Source organism: Rhineura floridana, chromosome 7 (genome assembly GCF_030035675.1).
Source record: "Rhineura floridana isolate rRhiFlo1 chromosome 7, rRhiFlo1.hap2, whole genome shotgun sequence".
NCBI lineage: Eukaryota > Metazoa > Chordata > Lepidosauria > Squamata > Rhineuridae > Rhineura > Rhineura floridana.
Window position 1 is genome coordinate 154,024,256 of NC_084486.1, and position 13,817 is coordinate 154,038,072.

A 13,817-nucleotide genomic window follows, 5' to 3' on the forward strand; every position below is an offset into this window, starting at 1 on the left:
CACCACTTTAGAAGGGCCCTTATTGCTAAGAACTCATGAGTGGTAAAGATACTCCTTGTGGGTGCAACTGGGTTGGGAAAGCATTTCAAATTTCTAGCAGCCAGTAACACATTCTTAGGTCCCTGTGGGAATGCAGCCGGGGGAGGGGGGCTCCTGGCTTTTCTGCAGCCAATCAGCACCTGGTTAGAGGAAGCCACCTTCATCAAATGGGATGCAATTTTGGCAGCCAGGTTTAAATTAGAATATTGAGTATTATTCTTCCCTATCTAGAACCCTTAGGATGTGACGGTAGACCCTGAGCCCATGCAAATAAATATACATTCCTCAGTAGGGATGTGCTAGAATTCCACCCAATTCGGATTTGGTACTGAATTTTCCATTAATTTGCTTATTCTTTATCATCACAGACTGGATTTTTATGTACCAATTTTCCACTGCTGTTTTCAAAAACTGATTTTTTTAAAAAAAGAATCAGCCTCTAAAATATCAAGAACAATAATGTTGTCAACATTTCCTTTCATCTGTCGACATTTCCTTTAAAAATATCGATATTAATATCCATTTTTGTGTATGTGTGAGGGGGAAAACAGATTGGTAAAAGCAGCAGCTAGCAGACAAAGAACGGACTCCAGTCGATACCAGCCTCTTAGATCGATGGAATGCTTTTGAGCCGGCACCGGCCAACGGATCCCATCCCTGTTCCTCATATGCCCATCCGTCAAACAATTTTTTAAAATGTAAATCCTTGGATAGGTTCTGTGCTGCATTGTCCATCATTTTGCATGAAGAAAATGCACTTCATTATGCAAATCAATATTGGTTTTGCTATTTGCTCACATTTCAAAATTATCTTTGCAGCCATTTGAATTAAACATGTAAAACAAATAAATAAATGAAAAGCCGCTAATTCTCACACTACTCAGCAGTGTGGCAGGATCCCCAGTTGTTTGCTGCGAGAACCTTAACAAGCAGAAAATTGCACAGCGGCCCGGCTGCCACATCCTGAGAGGATCCACTGATGAATAATTCGTAATGAACTCGGATCAGCTGCCTTGAAGAAACAGAAGGGACCTACTGTGGTTCTGAGCAGCACAACGTCTGACTCCTCCAAGTCGCAGGGCACGCAGTTTGCCCACACGTCCCACTCCGGCTTCCAGTAAAACACAAGCAGGAGGGCTCCGCAGGACAGGATGTACCCAGCAACGCACAGGGCCTTCCGGCAGCCTTGGGTCCGGTAGCCAAATATGTCCTGTGCAGAAAATCAGGGTAAATGTGCCTGTATCATCAGGTGTTTTCTCAACAGTAGAACTGCAGGTGGAGAAAGTCGAGATGAAAGATGCAGGAACTATAGAAAGAAGTTGTTCTCCCTCTCTCATAATACTAGGACCCAGGGTCATCCAGTGAAGCTGAACTGCAGAAGGGTCCGGGCAGGCAAGAGGATGCACTTCTCCACGCAGAGGCACATGGTTAGACCATGGAATGCACTGCTACTGGGTGCAATGATGGCTGCCAGCTTGGTCAGCTTCACAAGAGGGTTAGACATGTTCATGGAGGGTAAGGCTGTTCAGGGCTACCCCCATCATGACGGCTAGATTATCTGTAGGGCCAAAGGCTACCTGTCTCTGAACAGCGAGAGGGCGCTGCTGCGCTCCTATCCTGCTGGTGGGCTTTGCAGCGGCACCTGCTTGGCCCCTGACCAGGATGTGCTAGACTAGAGCGGTCCGCCTTGGCCTGAGTCAGCTGCAGGGTTTTTCTTGGGTACCTGTATTATCTCAAGGGTGGGCTGAGATCGACTGATCAGCCCTGAGAACAGCCCCTCTGGCAGCACTATTATTATTATTATTATTATTATTATTATTATTATTATTTGATTTGTATCCCGCCCTTCCTCCCAGCAGGAGCCCAGGGCAGCAAACTTTAAAACATCATAAAAAACAGATCTTAAAATAAATTAAAACAAAACAGCGTTAAAAACATTTTTTTAAAAATCAACTTTAAAAAAGGGTTAAAAACGTTTTTAAAATACATATTAAGCAATTCTAACACAGATGCAGACTGGGATAGATCTCAACCTAAAAGGCTTGTTGAAAGAGGAAAGTCTTTAATAGGCGCCGAAAAGAAATATTCAAGGTGAGGGAGTTCCACAGGGTAGGTGCTGCCACACTAAAGGTCCGTTTCCTGTGTTGTGCAGAACGGACCTTCTGATAAGATGGTATCTGCAGGAGGCCCTCACCTGCAGAGCGCAGTGATCGACTGGGTATGTAAGGGATAAGACGGTCTTTCAGGTATCTGGTCCCGAGCTGTACACCAAGACTAGAACCTTGAACTTGGCCCGGTAGCCAGTGGTTAATCCCACTTCTAAGCATTTCAACTGGGCTTACTACAACAGTCTATGTGGAAATACACTCAGCCAGCATCTTTACAATCCAGACAAACAGCTCAACTCTAATTTCTGTGCCCCTCTGGTAATATGGAGGAAAGGCACTTTTCACAAACAAATTATACTTGAATCCCAAACAGAAAACTGAAAACTAAGCTACAGTCCTAAGTATGCTTACTTGAAAGCTAACATCCATCAAACTCAATAGGATGTTAAAGAAAATGCATTTAGGATGACATACCTCTCTATTTCTCTGTCAGAAAACTGAGGTGTGGGGCAAAGCTGTCCCATTGAAATGTTTGGCCCCTTCTCTGCTTCTTGCCTCAGTGTTTATTCATCTGCTAATATTTTTATCCCACTGTCATTAAAAGAGTGGTTATAAATAAATGAATATTAAATAAATAAATATTAAAACAGAGAGACCAGTATCACAGATAATAGGACAACAGCAAAATACGTATTAAAACCGTTTAAAACAGAAAAACCGCTCTGACAGATCACAGGACAGACGGCTACAGTGCGATACGTATCTTTTTTTTCTAATGGCAGCACCGCCCCAAAGTCAAAACGGGCAAAAAATAAAAATTAACAGAGGAGACCACAGGGGCAAAAAATGAACATTAACAGGCTGACGATTCACCAGAGAAAGAGGCTTGAAATTGGCGGCGTTGGCAATGGGCGACCTGTGGCCTCCGCCCGTCCTCTCCTCCAACTGCCACAAACAAGCCCCCCGGCTCCCCACCTTCTGCCTCTCCCACCCCACCTGAAAACACCCCCACGTCCAGGCCCGGCTCCAGACCTGGCTACTTCTCCAGGCCCAGCAGGCCTGCTTCTCCCTCCCTCTTCCCGCCTGGCTCTCCTGCCCCGCCCGGCCCAAAGCCACTTCTGGGGTGGGGGTCCCTCCATCCCACCCCAGGCGCACGCACTTGTGGCAGGCACGGCTCCCTCTCTGGGGTGGAGGGGGCAGAGCCGCTGTTGATGCTGCTGATGCTCAGGAGGCGGCCATAGGAGTTGGCGCTGCCCACGGAGGCTGACCGTCTCCTCCTGGGCCAGGCCGGACGGGGCAATGGGGGCGGCCCAGGGTGCCCCTGCTCCCTGCGCTCCACGGCGTCACCGGCACTGGCACGGCCAGGCCCCGCCGGCCGAGGGCAAGCTGCCTCCGCTTTGGGCCGCTCTGGCTGGCTGGCTGGCTTCTCTGGCAGGAGGAGCAGGGAGAGAAATCTGGCCCAGGCCGGCGGGCAGGGCAGGCCTCACCAAGGCGGCTCCTGCTTACGTAGCTGCCCCACACAGCAGGGCTGCTGGCTCAGGGTGGCTCTTGGCGTCCCACGGCAACAACAGCAGCCTGGCTGGACCACCTAAACAGCCAGAGAAGCAAGTGGGGGAGTCCAGAGCGGCCCTTCCTGTGGCCAGGGGATCTTTGCCCCCTTGGTGTCTCGTCTGGGCCACCCTCAGGGCACCCACAAACCCTTCTCAGGCAGGTGAGGAGGGGCAGCCTGAGGGCAGCAGGCCATAAGGTTCCCCTCCATGTACATGTCTTTGCACGGGCTGGCATGCGCCTTGCAGCATCCCACACAGACAGAAATAGGGATGCTCTGGTGTACTTGTAAGGACCCCCCCCCCATTATCACACTAAAGCCCACCCCCCACTTTTAGGGTGGCCTATGGTGTTGTATGGAGGACCCAATGAATTAAGGACACACTGTTCCCTCCAGCAGAGGTCAGCCTCCTGCCCCCTTCGCTTCCCTTGGCCTAGGCTGGCCTGTCCCCATCCTGCTGCCCTTCAAATGTCTTGGGCTACAAGCCATGCTGATGGGAGTTGTAGACCAAAACATCTGGAGGGCGCCCGTTGGGGAAGGCTGGCCTAGGAGAAACCCTGCTGCAGGCCTGTGTTAAGGGCCCATTCCAGGGAGCTTTACAGAACCTAGCCAAGAAATCAGTTAAATTGCCTACACAATGGAGGGGCCTCGACTCAGCACTCGACAACACAGAAATATGGCGGGAGAGTCTCCCTGGGATTCTACCTTTATTTGCAAACTGCCCTGCAGCCACTAGGAGGTGATTAAGTTCTTCTTCCCACCTGCAAAAAGCCTCCCTTCCCGATTCCTGCAACTGTAAAAGGCACCGGATCAAGCCAGGCTGGTTTCTTTCCAGGTTTGCAGGCCTCTCCCCCAAAAGTCAGACTAGAGACTGATTTATCGAATAGATGGAGAAAGGAAAATAGAGACAGTTATTATTATTATTATTATTAATTTTACTTATTAGTCGCCCATCTGGCTGGTTGACCAGCCACTCTGGGCAATGTACAAGATAAAATACATTGAACATTAAAAGATTAAAATATAAGAACCCAACTGTAAAACTTAACCCATCCCAAAGGCCTGCCGGAAAAGCCAAGTCTTCAAAGTCCGACGGAAGGTCATGATAGAAGGGGCATGGCGGAGATCATTTGGGAGAGAGTTCCATAGGGTGGGGGCCACTATTGAAAAGGCCCTCCCTCTGGTCCTCACCAGCCTAGCTGTTTTAACCGGTGGGATTGAGAGAAGGTCTTCTGAGGCTGATCTTGTTGAGCGGCATCCCTGCCAATGCTGGAGGCGCTCCTTCAGATAGACTGGTCCAAAACCGTATAGGGATTTAAAGGTTAAGACCAACACCTTGAATTGGGCTCGGTAAGCAACTGGTAGCCAGTGCAACTCCTTTAGCACTGGAGTGATATGATCCTGCCGGCAGCTGCCTTTAATCAGACGAGCCACTGCATTCTGTACCAGTTGCAGCTTCCGGGCCGTTTTCAAGGGTAACCCCACGTAGAGCGCATTGCAGTAGTCTAGGCGAGAGGTGACCAGGGCATGTGCTACTGGTGGGAGCAGATGGTTGGGAAGGTAGGGGCCCAGCCTCCGTATCAGATGGAGTTGATACAGCGCTGCCCGGCTCATAGCCGAAACCTGAGCCTCCATGGACAGCTGGGAATCAAGGATGATCCCCAGGCTGCGGACCTGGTCTTTTAGGGGCAAGCATACCCCATTAAGCACCAGGTCTATATCCCCCAATCCTCCCTTGTCTCCCACAAGTAGTACCTCGGTTTTGTCTGGATTCAGTTTCAGCTTATTCCTTCCCATCCAGCCACTCACCGACTCCAGGCACTTGGACAGGGTTTCTACAGCCAACCTCGGTGAAGATTTAAATGAGAGATAGAGCTGTGTGTCATCCGCATACTGATGACACTGCAGCCCAAATCTCCTGATGATTGCCCCCAGCGGCTTAATATAGATGTTAAACAACATCGGAGAGAGGATGGAACCCTGTGGCACCCCACAAGTGAGAGGCCAAGGATCCGAAACCTCATCCTCCAATGCCACTCTTTGGTACCTACCAGAGAGGAAGGAATGGAACCACTGCAATACAGTGCCCCCCATGCCTAACCTCTCCAGGTGGTCCAAGAGGATACCGTGGTCAACGGTATCAAAAGCCGCTGAGAGATCAAGGACAAGGAAGGTGCCTTCGCCCCTATCCCATGCCCTCCTCATATCATCTACCAAGGCGACCAAGGCTGTTTCTGTCCCATGTCCAGGCCTGAAGCCCGACTGAAATGGATCCAGATAATCTGCTTCCTCCAAGTGCGCTTGCAACTGCTTTGCCACCACCCGCTCAATTACCTTGCCTAAGAATGGCAAGTTTGAAACTGGGCGGAAGTTATTCAAGTCTCGAGGGTCCAAGGAGGACTTCTTTAAGAGTGGTTTTATTATTGCCTCCTTGAGCGCTGATGGCATTACTCCCTGTTCAAGTGAAGCATTTACCACCAGCTTAATCCCCTCGCCCAGTTTATCTTTACAGCTCATAATGAGCCATGATGGGCAAGGATCAAGTACGCAGGTGGTTGGCTTTAAGGTTGAAAGCACCTTGTCCACTTCATCAGAAGGAAGAAGCTGGAACCGATCCCACACCACCAGAGTGACACTGGTCACCTCTGGCTCACTCACTGTATCCACAGTGTATGGAATAGCACTTTTGATACGATCGATTTTCTCCGTGAAGTGCTTTGCAAATTCGTCACAGGTGACCTTATCATGTTCCATGGGTTCCTGAGCAACTGAACCGACCAGGCTCCGGACCACTTGGAACAGTCTCCTGGGACAGCACTCCGCAGATGCAATAGAGGCAGCATAAAAATCTCTTTTTGCTGCCCTTATTGCCACATGATAGGCTGCAGCAGCGGCTCTAACCAGTGTTCGATCGTCATCAGAGCGAGACTTCCGCCACCGACGCTCTAGCCATCTCACCTCCCGCCTCAGAATTCGCAACCGTGGGGTAAACCACGGTGCCCTCTGAGTTCTATTCAGGGGGAGAGGGCATTTCGGAGCCACCCGGTCTAAAGCTCCGGTGATTGCGGTATTCCAACCTTCCACCAGGGCCTCAGCCGAGTGGCTGTGTGCCTGCTCCAATGAATCCCCAAGCGCGTTCAGGAATCCATCCGGATCCATCAAACGCCTGGGGCGGACCATCTTAATGGGTCCTCCACCCCTGCGGAGAGTTTGTGGCATCGAAAAGTCTACCTTCACCAAATAGTGGTCTGACCATGACAAGGGTACGATGGAAGTATCCCCAATTTTCAGATCACTGCCCTCCTCTCCCGAGACAAACACAAGGTCAAGTGCATGCCCGGCTACATGGGTGGGCCCCATAGAAATAAGGTGCACCTCCCAGGAAGCCATGGTTTCCAGGAAGTCCTGAGGTGCCCCAGTGAGAGTGGCCTCCAAATGCACATTGAAGTCCCCCAATACCAAAAGGTTTGGGGACTGCGCCCGTACATCCGAGACCACCTCTAGCACCTCGGCCAGGGAGCCCGTCGTGCAGCGGGATGGACGGTACACGAGCAGAATCCCTAAACTGTATCCGTGTCTCTGGACAATTCTAAATCTTTCCATATGTTTCTTTGATCCCTTATCTATGGATGGAACAGGGATGTGTTAACACCTGTTGAATCTATGGACTAATAATACTGTATTGGTGTAAGGTAGGCCTAGAGGGGCTTAGAATCCCTTTTTTCATTCCATGTGTAATGATCAGGTATGCAAAGCATTTTTCCTTGCTCTTCAGCTGAAAAGGCTCTCAGAGTGGCTCCCAGATGAATGAAATATGCAGGTGGTGGTGTTTGTTTCAGGTACTCCAGAATAATCTTACCCACAGGATCCTGCATTCATCTCCCTGGACCCACAGAAACTGGTTCCTTTGAATCCCTGCTTTGACAGGAAGCCATCATATTCTTTCTTACCTCTTTTCTTAATATTTAGGATAAGTTGCTGTACAGCTGGAACACAGCAAAGCTTTTAACCAGTTTGGACTGGTGGAAATTTAGGGGACAAATAAAAGTAGAGTTGCATAATAGTTAAACTTATTAGTTTTGCATACCACAATTATCGTTTGTAAAAGTTAAGCTGCATGTTGTTTTTCTGATTTAATTTAATAGTTTAGTTGAACATACTTTTTCTGTTTTGGTTTTCCATGTAATCATTATTTGCATATACTGTTCCTTGTTTTTCCCTTCCCCAAGATTCATTCATTTATAATATACCATTGATTTATCTTGGATATTATCATGCTCATATATTTCATAAACTGAAATGCATTCCCTGGTCTTTTGCTGATGTACTCTAAAAAATATTGGGTCCTGTTTCTTCGCCACCCTCTCGCCACCCACTGGGGAAGGTTAAGAGCCTTCTTTTCAAGGAACATAAAGAACTTTACAACAGAGAATTAAAACATCACAGTGGCCAACCAGATGCCCCTGGAAAAGCCCGCAGGGAGGACCTGAGTGCAACAGCACCAGTCTCCCAACGTGCAACACCCAGTAACTTGCATTCAGAGGCAAATTGCATCATAAAGCATGACAACAATTTAAATTTTAACAAGTTCATTTTGAAACCAAGAGTTCAGAACAACAATGGGCAGACAGCAGAAATGTTCTGCAAAGGATAGGCACTAATAGATAGGCACCAAAAGACAATGCAGTGAAAGTTCTATATTGTTTTAAATTTTTAAATTGTGTTTTAAATTGTTTTTAAAAGATGTATTTTAAATTGTATTTGTTTTTAGTTGTTGTAAACCGCCCAGAGAGCTTCGGTTATGGGGCGGTATACAAGTTTAATAAATAAATAAATAAGTGGAATGCATCTGCGAATCCTTTCCAGGGAGTAAGAGTCTAGACCAGTGGTTCCCAACCTGGAGGCCGGGACCCCCAGGGGGGCCGCGAAGTAATCCAGAGGGGGCCGTGAACAGTAAAGAAATGAATTATTAATTTTTTTAAAAAGTCTTCACTCCTTCTATACTGTCTGCTTTCCACTGCTGCTGCAGATGACACCTCCCCCTTGCTCCAAACGAGAGGGGAGGCCTTTTGCTGAAGCACCAGCCAGAGCGTCTTTCAGGCGCACTAAGGGCAGGCATCTGCCTATAAAATACATGGCAGATGCCAAAGGAGGCTGAGGGTGGGGCTACCAGGAAGAAGAGGGGATTACTGTCACTGATTCCTGTCTCCTTGCACTGCCGCTACTGACAGCACCCTTACTTAGAATGAGAGGAGAGGGCTTTTTGTTGAGCAAAAAGAAGCAAGCCTGCAAAGAAAGGCTGCTTTCCCCCTTCCTTCCTGGCAGCCAGCCTGCCTCCCTGCAGGGAGGGGGTCACAAAACATTTTCAGCTTATAAAGGGGGTCCCGTGCTCATAAAGTTTGGGAACCACTGGTCTAGACACCACCTCCACCCAAAAGGCCTCTTCCTGGTGGCAGAGAGTCACACCAAACCGGCTGAGAGCACCCAAAGCAACTTCTCCCCTGCTGATGGCAACTCATGCAGCAGCTGAATCAAGTAGTTACCATAATATGCACAATGGTGGTGGCAAAATGCTTAGGCAGAGCTGGCATTATCAATCGTGTGCATTTTACTCAGAGAAAAGTTCCGCTGGGTTTAGTGGAGCTTGCTCTGTGGCAAGTATGTACAGGATGGATTGCCATCTAAAGCTGACTGAATGCGCATCTAGCTACAGCTGCCCCTTGAACATCCACATATTTAAGGGGAGATGTGACCCCCATCAAGGGCGTATACCCTAAACCCCAAGATGCACTTATCCTAAATTCTATTAAACAGAAGCATCCACCTCAAGCACCTCCATCTTCTCTGGATCGAGCGTTAATTTAATCACTCTCATCTAGTCCATTACTGAGGTCAAGCAGTCGTGCAGGATGGTCTCTCCACCATGCCTGATGCGTGCAGAAAGATGAAATGGAGCTGAATGTCATCAGGCAACCTTCGGAGTGCGCACTTTCCTCCCAGATCCTCAGTCACTCCCCCATAAGTAGATGTTAAAGAGCATAGTGTAGAAGTCAAGGCAGAGCCCAAGAATTCCCACGGGGCAGAGGAACAGTTTCCCAGGTCCACCTTCTGGGACCTCCCTGCAAGGTAGGAGTGGGACGACGGCAATGCTAAATCCCCCACTCCACACCCACACTGGCAGTCCAGAAGGGTGCAATGCTGGATGGTACTGAAAGCTACTGAGCGACCTAGGAGAATCAGCTGGGTCACACGCACCCCTCCTAGGACAGATCAGCAGAGTGACACCAGGCAGCAGAACCCAGAATCTCAGTAATCCCTTTCATCCAGAAGGCCCTGGAGCCGAGGACCCCCACCCTGCTCTTCCACCTTAGCCAGGACAGTGGCTGCAGATGGGCTGGCTCTGCAAAAGAAATTCCCAACCCAACGAGTTCATTTCCCAGCAGAGGTCTTACAACTGGCTCCTTGGAAGAGTCATGCTAACTTGAAGATGTACGAGTTTTTATCCTAAAACCAGGGTCAAAATAGAGGCAGCTTCCAACTTACGTTCCCTGCCCTCTGGCATCCCTGATCAGCTGTGAGAAGAGAGACGGGAATAAAGAAGAGGAAACCCACAAGCTCAAATTGCAGAAGGAAATCCCCCCTCCGCTCCATCACCACCAGAGAGAGAGAGAGAAAGGGGAATCCAGGGAAGCCACGCAGACTTTGGGGCCATCCCGTATTACTGGACCTTAAGGATAAGCAGCTCCAGTAGAGAGTTTCCCTATATACTAATAGTAAATAGTCTCCGTCTGTGTTAGAATTGCTTGGTAATATGTTTTTTTTAATAATATGTTTTAACCCTTTTTTAAATTTGTTTTTAAAGCTTTTTAAAAAAGTTTTTAACGTTTTGTTTTAATGTATTTTAAGGCCTGTTTTTATGATGTTTTAAAGTGTTTTTAGCGTTTCTGTTTGCTGCCCTGGGCTCCTGCTGGGAGGAAGGGCGGGATATAAATCAAATAACAACAACAAAACAATAATAATCATAATAAATGCATCCTCCAAGTGTGTAGGATCCTTATGCAGCCAGACTGACATGCACAGGAGCAGCCCTGGAGAAACCCCAGATTTTGCAACACAACAAAGGGGGGGCCTAGGAGGGGGCAGAGAAGCAGCTCAGTGAGGACTCAGCAGGCTCAGTGGGTGCACACTGACCTGGGGTGGGGATGGAAAACTAGGAATGGAGTATCCTGCAAAGGGGCATGGACTGACAGAATCCTGAACAGAAGCCCTCCACACTGCAACGTTTTGTTGCAGGTCCCACTTCTGAATTCTTACGCTGCGCACCCACCATCCCTTTAAAGCACACCCACCCACCACCAGAATAATAATAATAATAATAATAATAATAATAATAACAACAACAACAACAATAATAAATTGTATTTTTCAGTCGCCTATCTGTCCGGGTTAGGGACACTCTAGGCGATGTACAACAAAAAACAGTGTAAATATATATCAACAACAATCAAATTAAGCTAAAAACCATCCTTCAGTTCATATAGCGTAAAATTAATCTATCCCAATCTTGTAGGCCTGCCTGAATAGCCAGGTCTTTAAGGCTCGGCGAAAGCTTGACAAGGAGGGAGTATGTCGGAGATCAAGAGGGAGAGAGTTCCAGAGGCTGGGGGCCACGATCGAAAAGGCCCTCTCTCTGGTCCGCACCAGCCTAGCTGTTCTCACCGGTGGGACCGAGAGAAGGTCTTGTGAGGCTGATCTTGTCAGGCGGCACAATCGGTGACTCTGGAGGCGTTCCTTCAGATATACTGGGCCGAAACTGTAAAGAATAAGAATCCTGGGGACTGCAGTTTCCCATCACCCTTAGCAAACTACAGTTCCCAAGATTTGTGGGTGGTGAAAATGTGCTTTAAGTGGTGTGTGCGCAGCCTTACTAGACACTGGAAGACTTGTCTGCCCTGAATTTGTGAAAAAAATTACAAGACATTTAAACTCCTAAGTCATCTATAGATTACTGCCAACATCTTGGAAATGCATGACGAGAAGAGAGCAGGTCGGAGATTTGCCCCTAAAGTTCCTTGCCCACGTGGGTACTCAGGCACACCTTCCAGTGGCCACCAAGTCCTGGGGGTGGGATAGCTTTAGACCAGGAGTAAATCTGCTTCTGGAGCCCATCTCTCCAGAACTGAGACCAATAAGGAATATTTATCATTTCCTGGAAACCTTGCGGATTTTAAAAACCTGTGCCACTACGCTAATTTACTTCTGCCTCTTACCATCTCATTCTCCTTTCCCTTGTTGAGGAGGGCATGGTGATCCCTTAGAAGATTTTCCCCCATCAAACTTGGCAGGTGTCAGTCACTCCAGAGTCTCCTCTCTTGGAAGGCTAGCAACCACTTTAGCTGCAGGCTGATCTGAACTCGGAGCAGGAATAACTTTCCCCACAGCGCTGCCAGCTGCCTTTAAGAGTCCCTGAGCTTGCACCTTTTTTTTTTTTTAAACTCACAGCTGACAAAACCTGTTCCTGGACTGAGCCTCTCGGGCATTCTTTCTTATGTAAGTATTTTCTTTGTATTTTTCTGCTCCCCTTGCCCCCCAAATCAACCCCCCGCATAAACCATTTGAAGGCTACCCATCAAGTCTTGATGCATGGGTGCAGTTTGCCACTCATGTCTGCAGCGCAGGTGGGCCAGCCAGGATCCTGGGTGTTCAGTTGGGCTGTTCATAGCCACAGGTTCCCACCATAGGCAGAAATTCCAGTGGAGAGATAAGATGATGCAGAATGATTTACCTGCTGTTTTGAGCTGTTATTCAGCTATTAAAGGTCCACCATCCACACCTCAGCGTCTCCACCTGAGGGATCTCAGTGCCAAGTTTTGGAAAGAGATTCTAAGGAGCTGCTGCCTGTCAGAGAAGAGAGAAGCAGCCAAAGTGGATGGATGGCCTGACTCCTTTCTGCTACAGAAAGTAGAGGAAGCGACTAGAGGATTGGCTATCCTTGACTTGATTCTAACCAACAGAGATGACTTGATGGATAAAGTAGCAGTTAGGGAAACTCTGGAGGAAAGTGACCATGCTATACTAGTTCTTGATTTTAAAGGAAGCAGAAGCTGAGGGTAGCCATACGCATACTCTGGACTTCAGGAAAGCTGATTTTAATAAACTCAGAACAATTATAAGTAAGGTTCTGTGTCAAGCAACCCTAATGAGAAAAGGAGTCCAAGATGGGTGAAGTTTCTAAAAGAGGAAACTCTAAAGGCACAATGGCAAACAATTCCGTCAAGGAAAAAAGGGGGAAGACAGAAGAAGAAGCCAATGTGGCTTCACAAAAAGCTTAGATATGACCTAAAAACAAAAAAGGGCACGTGAAGGAAGTGGAACGAAGGCCAGGCCACAAAGGAAGAGTACAGGCAGGTATCATGGAATTGCCAGGATGGTGTCAGGAAGGCCAAAGTGAGAATGAGCTGAGGTTAGTGAGGGATGCTAAAAGCTACAAAAAAGCTTTCTTCAGGTACATCCATAGTAAAAGACAGAGAAAAGAAATGGTGGCACAGCTACTCAGTGGGGATGCAAAACAATAACAGATGACAAAGAAAAGGCAGAACTGCTCAATTCCTACTTTGGCACAGTCTTCTCCTGAAAGAGGGTCTATGACCCTCCCGGGAAACATGAAGTAGAAGGGGCAGGATTGGAGCTTGAGATTGATAGACAAACAGTCAAGGAATATCTAATCACTTTGAATGAGTTCAAATCGGCAGGGCCTGGTAAACTGCATCCTAGAATATTGAAGGAACTGGCTGAAGAACTCTCAGAACCGCTGTCTATTATCTTTGCGAAATCGTAGAGAAGTGCCCGATGACTGGAGGAGGGCTAATGTTGTCCCTATCTTCAAAAAGGGCAAAACGGAGGAACCTGGAAGCTACAGACCAGTCAGCCTGACATCAATCCCTTGGAATAGTCTGGAGCAGATTATAAAGCAGTCAGTCTGTAACCACTTGAAAACAATGCAGTAATTACTGGAAGCTAGCATGGATTTATCAAGAACAAATTCTGCCAGACCAATCTTATCTTGTTTTTGATCGGATAACCTCCCTGGTAGATTGTAGGAATGCTGTGGACATAATATA

General features: G+C 47.9%; 1 protein-coding gene across 2 annotated transcripts in view; it reads right to left on the minus strand.

Moving 5' to 3' along the window:
- Positions 1-12,105, minus strand: part of LOC133389629 (probable cation-transporting ATPase 13A5) — a 68,592-nt gene extending 56,487 nt beyond the window's left edge. Inside the window, exons 1-2 of one of the 2 annotated variants that reach the window (XM_061637635.1) lie at positions 11,967-12,105; positions 1,076-1,249 (exon numbers count right to left, since the gene is read on the minus strand). In XM_061637635.1, coding sequence (XP_061493619.1) covers positions 1,076-1,249; positions 11,967-12,029 — 237 coding nt within the window. In that variant the 5' untranslated portion in view covers positions 12,030-12,105. The remainder of the gene's footprint in view (positions 1-1,075; positions 1,250-11,966) is intronic. The other variant, XM_061637636.1, reaches the window with a different exon arrangement.
- Positions 12,106-13,817: the final 1,712 nt, after the last annotated feature.